The sequence below is a fragment of the Sus scrofa genome, chromosome 14 (assembly GCF_054392235.1).
Source record: "Sus scrofa isolate SSC_HxYL_T2T_F1_AM1 chromosome 14, Sscrofa_HxYL_maternal_Yorkshire_Landrace_v2.0, whole genome shotgun sequence".
Taxonomy (NCBI): Eukaryota; Metazoa; Chordata; class Mammalia; order Artiodactyla; family Suidae; genus Sus; species Sus scrofa.
The window spans coordinates 81562593-81574987 of NC_139396.1; the positions used below are offsets into that span (position 1 = coordinate 81562593).

Consider the following 12395-nt stretch of genomic DNA (forward strand, 5'->3'; position numbering starts at 1 on the left):
ATGTGGACATTTAATCTAGTCCGAGACCTGTTACAGTGTTGTGCAAATCAGCCAAGATAGAAAAGCAGACAGGGCTCTGCACAACTTTGATAGATGTATTCTGGGACACACCTGGCCCCCAACTACTGGGATGCCTATGAAACGACTCCTCTACTCAACTACTCCTCTGCCTGAAAACTTTCTGCTGCTCTTCAGTTGGTTTGCAAACATCCAACTGCCAAGAGTTTTGCGATTTCTGAGATTCCAAAGGAAATCTTGGAGAACGCAAAGGCCACTCGGCAGGCTTCGGAAAAACGCCTTCACCTGCAGAAGCAAAGCGAAGAACAGATTCACCAGCCCGCCGGCCCGATGCCTGCCCAGAAGTTCCGAGCTCTCTCCTTTTGGGGAAAAGCGCTATAAGGATAAGCTACCTGGCGCTTCATTTTACTCCTGTCTTTTCAGGAGGCGCGGGAAATGATTTTCTTTAAACACTCCCGACACCAGTCCAGTCTCCCCAGCTCTCCTCCGTGCCCTCGCTGCCCGGCGCCCACCCCTCCTATCAGCTCACCGCTCTGGGACCCTGGCCCAGGTCTTGGGATGGCTCAAAGAAAGCGAAGATGGCTCAACGGGGACAGGGACATGATAGGAATAAGGCGGCCGTTGGCTCAGTCCAGAAATGCCGGGCTTTCTTAAGCACAGCGGAGGGAGAGAAAAGTTTCCTTTGTCAAGCGACCACGTGGCGCTATGGCGGTCACTACCAGCAATCCTGCCAGAACGCCGGGTGCGGACTTGGGGACACGCCAGTCATCTCCCGCGCTGGCCAAGGGAAGCCCCGAAAAGTGGAGGCACCACGGAAGCCGAAGAGAGCAGATCTGGAGGATGCTGTGAGGAGCGGAGGGCTGGATCCTTGGGGGGGTGCATGGGGCGGGATTCCCGGGGGTGGGAGGATGCGGGAGGCGGTGTTCCTGAAGGTGGGGGCCGCGGAGGGTGGGGTTCTCGGGGGCGGGGTGGACGGATGCAAGGGGCGGGGTTCCGGGGGTGGGGGCGCAGGGGGCGGGGTTCCCGGGGGTGGCACGCAGGGGGCGGGGTTCCCGAGAGTGGGGGCCGCGGAGGGCGGGCCTCCCGGGGATAGGGACGCAGTGGGAGGAGTTACCGGGGTTGGGGCATGGGAGGTGGGGTTCCAGATGCTGGGGGCCCACGGAGGGCAGGGTTCCCCGGGGGTGGGGGGCGCAAAGTGCGGGGATCCAGGGGGAAGAGGTGGGCGTGAGCAGGGCTCCCGGAAGCAGCGGGGCGCGGAGGGCGGGGTCGCCGGAGTTGGGCGGGCACGGGGTGGGACTGCAGGAGGTGGGCGGGCTCGGGAGGCGGGGTTCCCGGGGGCAGTGGGGCGCTGCTCGCGGGGCGGCGCGGGGGGCGGTGCTCGGGCCGCAGGGCGGGGGTGGGGGCGGCGCGGGCGGGGAGCGACGGGCAGGCAGGGCATGGCGTCCATGGCGGCGGCGATCGCGGCCTCGCGCTCGGCGGTCATGAGCGGGAACCGGCCTCTGGACGACAGGGAGCGGAAGCGCTTCACCTACTTCTCGTCGCTGAGCCCCATGGCCAGGAAGATCATGCAGGACAAGGAGAAGATCCGGGAGAAGTACGGGCCCGAGTGGGCGCGGCTGCCGCCCGCGCAGCAGGACGAGATCATCGACCGGTGCCTGGTGGGGCCGAGCGCCCCCGCGCCCCGCGACCCCGGGGACCCCGAGGAGCTCGCGCGCTTCCCCGGGCTGCGCGGGCCCACGGGCCAGAAGGTGGTGCGCTTCGGGGACGAGGTAAGTACGGGCCGGGCCCCTACCCGCGCCCCGAGCGCCCCCGGCCGGGCGGACACCTGCCGGCTAGTGGCCGCCGCCGGCAGGCGCGCGGGCAGGGGCTGCAGAGGAGAAGGTGCAGGACCCGGAGTGGGTGGGAGGGACGGCCCAGATCCGGAGGTCTGGGGGCCGGGGCTCCCGGGGATAGTTTGGAGTATCTCAGAGAGGAGGTCTTTCTAGACCCTCCACCGCGACTTGCCCCGCCGGGCAGCATGGGACCCGAAACCGCTCCCAGAGCTAAAAGGCAGACCGAAGTGGCAAGAAGAGCAAGGGATTAAAGCCAGGCAAACCTGAGTTCTGTTCCACTCTGCCATTTAGCTGTCTGGCCATGGGTCACCTAACCTCTTGGGGCCTCTGTACCCCCGGGGAAACCGGGAATAGTAGTACCCATCCCAGGCCTGCCAGGGAAGGCGATCAGCAAGTTATATATATATATATATATATTAATATTAATTATATATATATTAATATTAATTGATGAGCTGTGTGGGGAGCGTGAAATTGTGAAGATAACAAGCAGGAAGAGGTTCCTTCCAGGGTTAGGAGGCAAAATCCGAAGCCCTAAGATGTTTCCGAGGAATCGTGCTGTGAAGCTTTGTTTTGGGAGTGAGCTTGGTGGTCCCGTTTTCCCACCAAAAAGCTAATGTAGACGTTTACACAAGCCCTGGGAAGACTTTGGTACATATAAGGGCATGCATGGGCCTCTGACCTAGACATTCATTGTGCCGGGACTTTTTGGAGGGGCGGTCATTGTGAAGGGAGAAAAGACTCAGACCCCAGGGAAGAAACCTCAGGGATGACCCACACAAAATTGTTCTGTGCTGCCCAGAAAGTTGGTCTTTTTCTTGGGAATGTGGTTACCTAAAACCTGTTGGGTGCCATTAGAATTTGCCTTCAAACTCAACTTTTGCTGTGAAGGTCAAAGTGGGACAAGCAGACAGGGAGGTTGGCATCCTGTGAGGGCCTGGAGGCTGCGGGGAGGAGGGGCTGGGCTTGGAGAGGTTTTCCGAGGAAGTTGTGAACGGTGGAAGGAATTCTAGTTAAGAATGAGGCTTAAATCTGAGTTTTAGGCGTGGGTGTGCTGAGACACTTATTAATACAAAATGTTTGTGGCTGTAAACCCACTTGAATGCGAGGGAAGTGTGAGAGGACGGAAATATGCTGCCAGCGTTGCCATATCCTGACAGAATTAAAAGAAAAGTCTCAGAAGGCTTTGCCAGGAAAAACGAGGGTGTGGTAAACGGAAGAGATGAGAATATAGGTTTGAAATATATTCCTAGAGCTGAAACATTTTTAGTGTGAAAACATGCACCTCTCCAAAGACATTTGCAGGGTTGGTGCTCAGATCTGGGTGATGGAAAAGCAGGCAGGCCCTCTTTGGAAAAGTTAGGAATACATGACTTATGCGAGGACATAAACCTGCAAGTACTTAGAGATGTTGGAGCGTGACTGTCATTTTCCCTGAGCTTGCTGTCCGGCTAAGAATATACACATGCCTGCTCATCATCAACAAGCCCAGGCCCTAAAAGGGCCCAGTGTGGCTGATAAGGGAAGAAGACATGGCCAATTTTCTACTCTTGATTCCTTACCTGGGCGTCAGACCAAGCTGTTAGTGAATTTGTGAATCTGTAAACCTAAAGCCATTTAACAGCCAACGGAACTTTTCATTGTGGTCTCTACCTGTCCTTCTGGGAGCAGAAGGGCCCTGGTTTTCAGAATTGAGCTCAGCTTTGTGAAATGGGCTGGGAGCGTGTGTTGGAATGCCTCTGACCAGCCTCTCAGCACGCATGGCAGAGAGAGAGTTTGAGGAGAGGTACAGAGGGACATTGCCTAGGGTGTATTTTTGCCTGCAGCAAAATACAGTGTGATTTAATTGCACTGGAGTGTCTACAACGCGTTCCTGGTACTTGGCAAGAGGTTGGTAACAGAGTGGACCTGTTGTCTCAGGCCCAGGAGGAGGGCCATTTGTGGAGGAAGGCGGGCTCCTGGGCACAAAGCAAAGGACAAGGTGAGGATAGGCTGCTGGGCAGAGTGGCCTGAATAAGTGGCCCCAGCTGTATCCAAAAGGGCCCTGAACCAGACTGAGGAGGGCAGTCCGACCCTTCCCATTTGCTCTGTCTTCAGATGTGGTTCTCAGGGCCTTCCCGGCTGCTCCTGGAACAGAGAATGCTCCCCAGCACCCTCCAGTGCCCTCCTAGCTCCACTCCCTAACCCCCCCCAGCATCTCCAGTTGCCTGCTGATGAATGGGTGCTCAGGTGAACCCCAGCTCTTGCTTTAGCCTGTGTCTGACCTTGGATGATAAACAGGGCGGCCCACGTAGATACTCAGGAAAGACCACTTGGGATACTGGGCTCTGAGGGCCTTTTCCTAAGGCTGTAATGGGAAGCTCTGGGCTTGGGCGTGAGTCTTGGGTTTGAATTTTGGCTCTCCATCCACCAGCCTTTTGACCCCGGTAAATCGCTAACCTCTCTGAGCTTCAGCATCTTCCCTTGTACAATGGGAGGAACATAAATAGGATGATAGGAGTTCCAGCTGTGGTGCAATGGGATCGGCATCTCTGCAGCACCAGGTCGGTGCAGATATGACCCCAGCCCTGCACAGTGGGTTAAAGGATCCAGCATTGCCGCAGCTTCGGCTCCAATCTGATCCCTCACTCAGGAACTCTGTGTGCCTCAGGGTGGCCAAAAGAGACAAACAAACAGAAAAACAGGATGATAGTAGACAGTGTGTAGGAAAGGCCTATGGGATTAAAAAATGGTTGTTGCTGCTGTTGCTGGTAAGAATATTTATTAAGGTTATTAGCTAGTCTCTCCATGTCTGCCTTTTTTTTTTTTTTTTTTTGGTGTGCCTATGGCATGTGGAAGTTCCCAGGCCAGGGAACAAACCTGTATCCTGGCTGTGACCTGAGCCACAGCAGTGAGCCTTAACCCACTGTGCCACCAGGGAACTCCTCTCCATGTCCACTTTTGAAAATCACTGACTATCATGAAATAGATTCCTCCTGCCTGTAAGCCTGAAGTTGGCCATGTCAAGTCCCACGTGGAAGAGCTCTGGGAATGTGTCTCAGGGCACATATTTGAAAGCTGGGTTTGCTCTGTCCACAATGTGGATGTGATGTGGCCTGTCGCCTGATCAGCAGTCACACCAGCCTCAGATTGTGGCTCCCTTTCAGCTACGCTAAAGGACAAGGACATTGCTTATTTCTTTGGATACCTTCTCGCCCATAGCCAGTAACATTTTTGTATCCCATGCACCAGCATTTTTCATCAGATCGTGCACACCCAGCCTCCAAATGTGACTGTCGTTGTCGGTCAGTGTTACGTGGAAACTTGCCTGTGTGTGGACGATCACAGATCTTGGTGGTTGGGAGCACGGTCAGGCTCCACTCACACACCATCCATGGTGCCCATGTGGTGTGGGGCTGCTCGGAGGACGACAGGCAAAGGCAGCCTGCCATCTGTGTCTGCTTTTACCTTTGCTGTCTGTAAACTGAAAAGACCTTACTGACTGGGGTCCAGGCCCAGGTCCACCTTTACTGGGATGTTGTGGTGTCAAAGCTGTGGGGGGTCCCGGGGGGAGGGGCTTGCTTCTTACCACCTTGGCAGTCAATTGAGTGACAATTTCTCAAAGCTTCCTAGAGACCAGAACCATTCTCGCTGTAGGGATGCTTAGCCTTCCCAAAGTCTTCATCGGCTTCTTTAAAAATCCTTCCACATGAACATACAGTCTCAGCACAGCTTCAGCACAAGGCCTCCTGCCGTCACCCCCCCACCCATCGCCCCAAGTACCTCCTGTACAAAGAATTGGGAGCTGCTGTCGGTGGAACAGGTCTCTCTTGGCAGCAGAGGAGGAGCACCTGGCATTCCCCACACCTGGTTCTGGTCCTGCTGCCAGCAGGGCTGTCTGTGTAGGGGAGGATTCTCCCTCCACGAGTGGGCAGCTCATCAGCCTCTCTGGGGCTCAACAGGCCTTGCTTGGAATAGACGTGGACATTGCAGTGTGCCCTTTGGGGCAATATTTGGTCCAAACATGAAGGTATGTTTGCAGATAGATGCTTTTATTTAAAAAAAATTTTTTTGGAGTTCCCGCTGTGTCTCAGTGGTTAATGAATCCAACCAGGAACCATGAGGTTACAGGTTTGATCCCTGGCCTTGCTCAGTGGGTTAAGGATCCAGCATTGCCGTGAGCTGTGGTGTAGGTCGCAGACAAGGCTCGGATCCCACGTTGCTGTGGCTGTGGTGTAGGCCAGTGGCTACAGCTCTGATTAGACCCCTAGCCTGGGATCTTCCATATGCTGCAGGAGCGGCCCTAGAAAAGGCAAAAAGACAAAAAAAAAAATTTTTTTTTTTTAATTTCTTGGCCATGCCCATGACATGTGGAAGTTCCCAGGCCAGGAATCAAACCCGAGCCACAACAGCGACCTGTGCCATGGCAGTGACAGTGCCGGATCCTTAACCCACTGGGGCACCAGGGAACCCCCTGCAAATAGATGGCTTTTCACGGTCTGACTTTCCCTGTGCTTCTCCATTACTGCATTCTTCCTCCAGCAGTCAAAGTCTGGGGTGTGGCTTACTTCGGGAGATGAAAGGTTTTCGTTTTAGAAGGATTTCGCCATCACCCCACTCTGCGTCCACTGCTTCCTGTAAACAAAAAAACCCACAAAACCTCCAAACCTGAATTTTTGGGAATGAATGTGTTGTTCGCTGCTCTCTGCTCCACCCCCTCCCAGACTCTTGGCCACCGGTCCAGCAGGATCTAAGCGTGCCGGTGAGAGTTACAGGGTTCCCAGCTCTGTGCCACGTTCTTGGCTCCAAATAGGCCATAAGCCAGTGACCTCTGGAATTTGGGCAGCCTGAGTATTTGCCTCTCATGGACCTGCTCGCCCCTTTCACCTCTCTAGCAGCAGGTGGGACTGGGCAGGAAGGGTGTTTCCATATGCCGGCCCCTGGGACCCTGATCTGGATTGTGCGAACTACAGAACATGGAGTTTTAAGCTCTGGAGGCAAACAGCTCCACCCCCAGTTCAGCAGCTTAGTGCGACCAGCTGCTGTCAGAAGGCGGTGTTCCTGTGGCCCCTCCTCCCCCTCCTGCAGGAATCTGGGGGCTTGCTGGCTGCTCTCTTACTCCACCAGCCTTCACCTCCTTTTCTGGTGTTGAGTCCCTGACTCCCAGACACCTTCTGCAAGCCTCTGAAGGCTACATGACTTTTCCCAGCCCCACTGTCCTTCCACTCCTGCCCCCAGCTGGCTGAGGAAGCACTTGGCCCTGAAGAACTCCGGAGACCAGGGAGCAGTACAGAACCCCAGTCCAGCAGACGTCGCCCAGTCCCATCTCCTTTCCATGACCTGTGCCTGCCTGCAAAGGGCCACTTCGCCCTCCCTCTTTCAGGTTCAGGTTGGCCAGCCGAGATGTTTGTGTTTTAAAATGAACTGATTGGAGTTCCCGTTGTGGCTCAGCGGGTTAAGAACCTGATTCATATCCATGAGGATGGGGGTTTGATCCCCGGCCTCACTCAGTGGGTTAAGGATACAGCGTTGCCACAAGCTGCAGTGTAGCTTGCAGATGTGGCTCAGATCTGGGGTTGCTGTGGCTGTGGTGTAGGCCGGCACCTGCAGCTCCCATTTCACCCCTAGCCTGGGAACTTCCATATGCTGTAGGCATGGCCTTAAAAATAAAGGAAAATAAACTACAATAATTACAGGGGTGTAGAATTTCTAAAATAATGTACCCGTATATTACTGGTAAAAGTTTCATACAACGTGGGCAGAAGCAGCATTATGTAGCAGTTGGTAGCAGGAGAACCTCCTTCAGTTAGGAAATCTTCCTTAGAGTTGAATCTGGTTGGATACAGGGCTTCCGATGCAGGACCTGTTACTCATGCGCTCACCCCTTCTGCTTCTGCTTGGACAGCTTGACTTTTCTTTTTTCAGCCTTTGGCAAAAAATAAATAAATAAATTTGAGAATTACTTTCTCAGCATTTTTATTTTATTTTATTTTTTTAAGAAAGGTGGACAGTGTAATTTTCATTCCCATCTCCTGCCTGGCAGATGTATGCATTTTTGAGAAAAGATGACAGGGTGGTTGTGGTTTTCCGTGTTCCTGGGCTTGGGGTGTGTGCCCTGGCTCCGGGCAGGAGTTGAGAGCGTGGCCATGAGTCCAGATCCATCTCCACAGGCTTTCCCTTTCCAACAGTTCTTTGCCCTGAGTAGCACCTGGCCTGGGACCCTGCATAGTCCAGGCTCCCGGGGAGGAGGGGAGTTGAACAGGAGGCCTTGGGAGCAGAGGAGAGACAGACACACGCTTTACCTGGCTCCCACAGGAGTGTAGCCCTGTGGCTGGCAGGGAACAGGTTTGGCAAAGCAATTAAGTGACTTGGGCTCTGTCACACCAGGAGGGAGGGGACAGGGCTGAGAGGCATGTTGGCAGGGGTGGCATCCTCTCGTCCTTGACAGGAGTCTCTTTAATGCTCTAAATGAGAGATTCCCTTAGTACAGGGAAAATGTCCATTTCTGAAAAAAATAAATCAAGGCCAGACTTGTCTGTTTAAACTTCTTACTTGTCTTCCCCTTCATTTCCTTCGACCCTTCCCTCCCCCACTCCTCGCCCTCCTCCCATCACCACTGTGGCGCCTGAGTTTTGGTTTCTGCCGAGGTCTGTGGGGACCTGAGTTTCTGAATTTGTATTCACGGTGGAGCCTGCCCAGTGGTTCCGTTGTAACTGCTTTTCTGTAGTTGCAACTGCAGTTTTCTACTTGCAGTGATGGAAACCCTCCTGTCTCAGCGGAATTAAGTATGTTACAAGTCAAAGGGAAAAGCATCGATTCCATAAATATATAAACAGTAGTCCCTAAGAATAAGCAGTTGGTAAAAAAGAGTGTATTCTTCTTCCTCACTCCTCCCTTTTTTAGTAGACTTTATTTTTTTTAAGTTTTTAAAATTTTTAGTTTTTTAAATTTATTTTTATTTTTTGGCCTTGCCCCCAGCCTTCAGAAGTTCCCAGGTCAGGGATCAAACCTGAGCCACAGAGTGCCAACGCCAGATCCTTAACCTGTTGGGCCACCAGGGAACTCCTATACTTTATTTTTTAGAACAGTTTTAGGCTCACAGCAAAATTAAGCAGAAAGTACACACAGGCAACACACAGCCTCCCCCACGGTCCATACCCCCCACCAGAGCAGTGCATGTATTATAGTCAGTGACTACACTGACAGGTCATCCTCACCCCAAGTCTGTAGATTACATTCAAGTTCACCCTTGGTGGATGTTCAAGGTTTGGATAAGTATCTGATGACACAGTTCCATCATTCTAGTTTTTTTTTTTTTTTTTTTGGTCCTTTTTGGGCCATAGCTGTGGCATACGGAAGTTCTCAGGCTAGCAATTGAATTAGAGCTGCAGCTGCCGGCCTATGCCACAGCCACAGCAACGTGGGATCCGAGCCGCCTCTGCGACCTACACCACAGCTCACGGCAATGCCAGATCCTTAACCCACTGAGTGAGTCCAGGGATCTAACCCGAAACCTCATAGTTCCTAGTCGGATTTGTTACCTTTTTTTTTTTTTTTACATTTTTCTTTCTTTTTTTTTTTTTCTTTTTCTTTTTATAGCCACATACATGGCATATGGATGTTCCCGCACTAGAGGTCTAATCAAAACTGCAGCTGCCGGCCTACACCAGAGTTACAGCAACATGGGATCCAAGCCACATATGCAACCTACACCACAGTTCATGGCATCGCTGGATCCTTAACCCACTGAGTGAGGCCAAGGATCGAACCCACATCCTCATGAATACTAGTCGGGTTCATTACCACTGAGCCATGACGGGGACTCCATCATCATTACAGTTTTACACAGAGTAGTTTCACTGCCTTAAAGTCCTCTGTGCTGCCCCTCTTCATCCCCCTTCTCCCCTCCAGCCCCTGTAACTACTTATCTTTTCACCGTCTCCAGTTTTGCCCTTTACAGAATGTCATATAATTGGACTCATACAGTACGCAGCCTTTTCAGATTGACTTCTGTCACTCATTAATATGCATTGACGGTTCCTCCTTGTCTTTTCATTGCGTAATAGCTCCTTTCTCTCTAGTGCCGAGTAATAGTCCTGGACAGACCCCAGTTTACTAGCTCTTCACCTACTGAAGGACAGCTTGGTTGCCTCCAGGTTTGGGCAGTTATGAGTAAAACTGCTGTCAACCTCCGCGTGGAGACTTTTGTGTGACCCTAAGTTTTCAACTCCTTGGGAGCACGATCGCCTCAGTCCTTTTGAATATGCTGCTGTGTCCTTGAATTACGGACTGGCACTACACAGCTCTCCAGGAGGAATACGCACCATGCCAGATGTGCCCAGGGGCCCAGGCCACCGGACGTCACAAGGGATGGGACCGTCGGCAACCCAGGGAACTGTCCGTCCCACCCCTGCAGGCTCTGCTGTCCGAGCTTCGTTTCCCTCACTCAGAGTATCTCACAGTTGAAATTTCTTACCTTTAAGCCACAGTGCCACCATCTGTCAACCAGAAACTTCCCTGATTTATGGCCTCCAGGAGGACAAACTGTAGTTCCAGGGAGCACTGTGCAGGGTTCCCAGATCCTGATGCTGCTTCTGAACCACTCAAGAAAAACCAGATGTGTTTCTGGGGAGCTGAATGGTTTGGAGTCTAACTTTTAGAACCAGCCCTACAGGTGGGAGGAGAATTTAACAAGCGCATCCTATTCTGACTCTGCCACAAAGGAGTGTTTCCTGTGGATGGTCACATCCTTGTAGTTCTGCAGCAGCATTACTGGAAATGCAGTTCCGGTAGTTTTATGTGATCTTTCAACTCTGGGAGGAATGACATGAAAGAAGCCTGTAAACGTGATCCTCCAGGGCCTGGCAGCATGTTAGGAGACTCCCTGCCTTGGTTGATGAGACTGGCGCACAGAGCATGACTTTTCCTGATCCAGAGCGGGGTGGGTGAAAGCTGGGCCTCAGAGTAGCAGCCTGAACCCGGGTTGGTGCAGTAGGAGTTCTGGTTTGGGGGATGAGAACCACCCAGCAATATTGACTGAGGCCACCTCTGCATGTGGGATGGCCTGGGCAGACAGAGGCAGGCCCCTGAGCCGTGGAGGTCAGTGAGGGCAGCCTGTGTGTCCAGGTGTCCCCAGGGTAAAGAGGGAGTCAGGTGTCCTGTGGAGATCTGGATAGGTAGCTGCCCAGGAGAATGGCTGCTTTAGAAATGACCTAGGGAGTAGTTTCCGTTGTGACTCAGTGGGTTAAGAACCCGACTAGTATCCATGAGGATGCAGGTTTGATCCCAGGTCTCCCTCAGTGGGTTAAGGATTCAACATTGCTGCAAGCTGTGGTATAGGCTGGCAGATGTAGCTCTGATTTGACCCCTAGCCTAGGAACTTCCATAGGATGAAGGTGCAGCCCTAAAAAGAAGAAGAAGAAAAAAAGGAGTTATCTAGGGAGTTGTTGGGTTTGTAAAACCAAGTCAGGTGGGACCTACGTAGTCTGCCTGTTAGAACAGCATGCTAGGAGTTCCTGTTATGGCTCAGTGAGTTAAGAACCCAGCTAATATCCATGAGGATGCAGGTTCCATCCCTAGCCTCTCTCAGTGGGTTAAGGATCCAGCGTTGCAGGAGTTGTGACTTAGGTCACAGCTGTGGGTCCGATTTGATCCTGGGCCCAGGAACTTCTATATGCCGCAAGTGCAGCCAAAAAATAAAAAAGAACAGCACTCTAGGTGCTTCTGATTTATAGTCATACCTGGGACTTCTACGCTAAGGGACACTTCAGAGTCTTGAGTCTGGTGTCTTTGAATCCAAGACCAGTAAGGACCCAAGAAGTTACCCCAACACGACCCCTCCCCAGCTCCCTGGAACGAGTGTGCCATAGAGAGAACTTCTGCAGGAAGGGGGCAGTGTGTTCAGGCTGAGGTTGCAGAATGGTGCCCAGCCTGTCCCTCAGAAAGGCTGGTGTGGAAACAAGAATTTCCAGGTGCTGCTGGTCTCCGAAGCAATTCTCTGACCATTGCAGGAAAGGTACTTCCTGTCTGCTGGCTGCTAGTGGCCAGGCTTTGTCTTGGGGGAGCTCAGAGCCGCTTCAGAAGCCCAGGCTCCTGGCTCTACTTCCTCAGGCCAAGCTGTGGGCTCCACTGGGGGACAGTGCCATCCACAGGGACCATCTACCTCACACACTCGAGACACGATGCCCTTCACTGGCCCCAGAAATTGAAAAGAAAATTAATAAAAGAATGAATGGCTTGGAGTTCCCTGATGGCTCAGCCAGTTAAGAATGTAGTATTGTCACTGCTGTGGCTCAGGTTACTGCCATGGTGTAGGTTCAGTCCCTGGCCTGGGAACTTCTGTACGTCTTGGGCACAGCCAATAAATAAATAAATAAATTAATTAATTAAATAAATGGCTCATTAGTCTCCAGTCAACTTTCATTAAGAGGAAAGGCTAATATTTATAACCTTTCACATTAGAGATGAATTTTAAGTCCAGAGTTTGACATTTTAAAGTAATTTTGGAATCACCAAAATTTTAATATTTAAATATTTAATATTAATATTTTAATTTTATAATTCACT

The 12395-nt window shown here is 52.2% G+C and overlaps 1 protein-coding gene across 8 annotated transcripts in view; it reads left to right on the forward strand.

The window, feature by feature from the left end:
• The first annotated feature begins 1441 nt into the window (after nt 1-1441).
• The window catches only part of C14H1orf198 (chromosome 14 C1orf198 homolog), a 37101-nt gene continuing 26147 nt past the window's right edge, over nt 1442-12395 (forward strand). For 7 of the 8 annotated variants that reach the window (XR_014827901.1, XR_014827902.1, XR_014827903.1 and 4 more), the window contains exon 1: nt 1442-1787. Coding sequence is in view for 1 of the 8 variants with exons in the window: in XM_001927098.6 (XP_001927133.2) it covers nt 1455-1787 (333 nt within the window). In the remaining 7 variants the exon portion in view is untranslated. Of the gene's footprint in view, nt 1788-4646; nt 5973-12395 lie in introns of those variants that run through there. The other variant, XM_084996911.1, reaches the window with a different exon arrangement.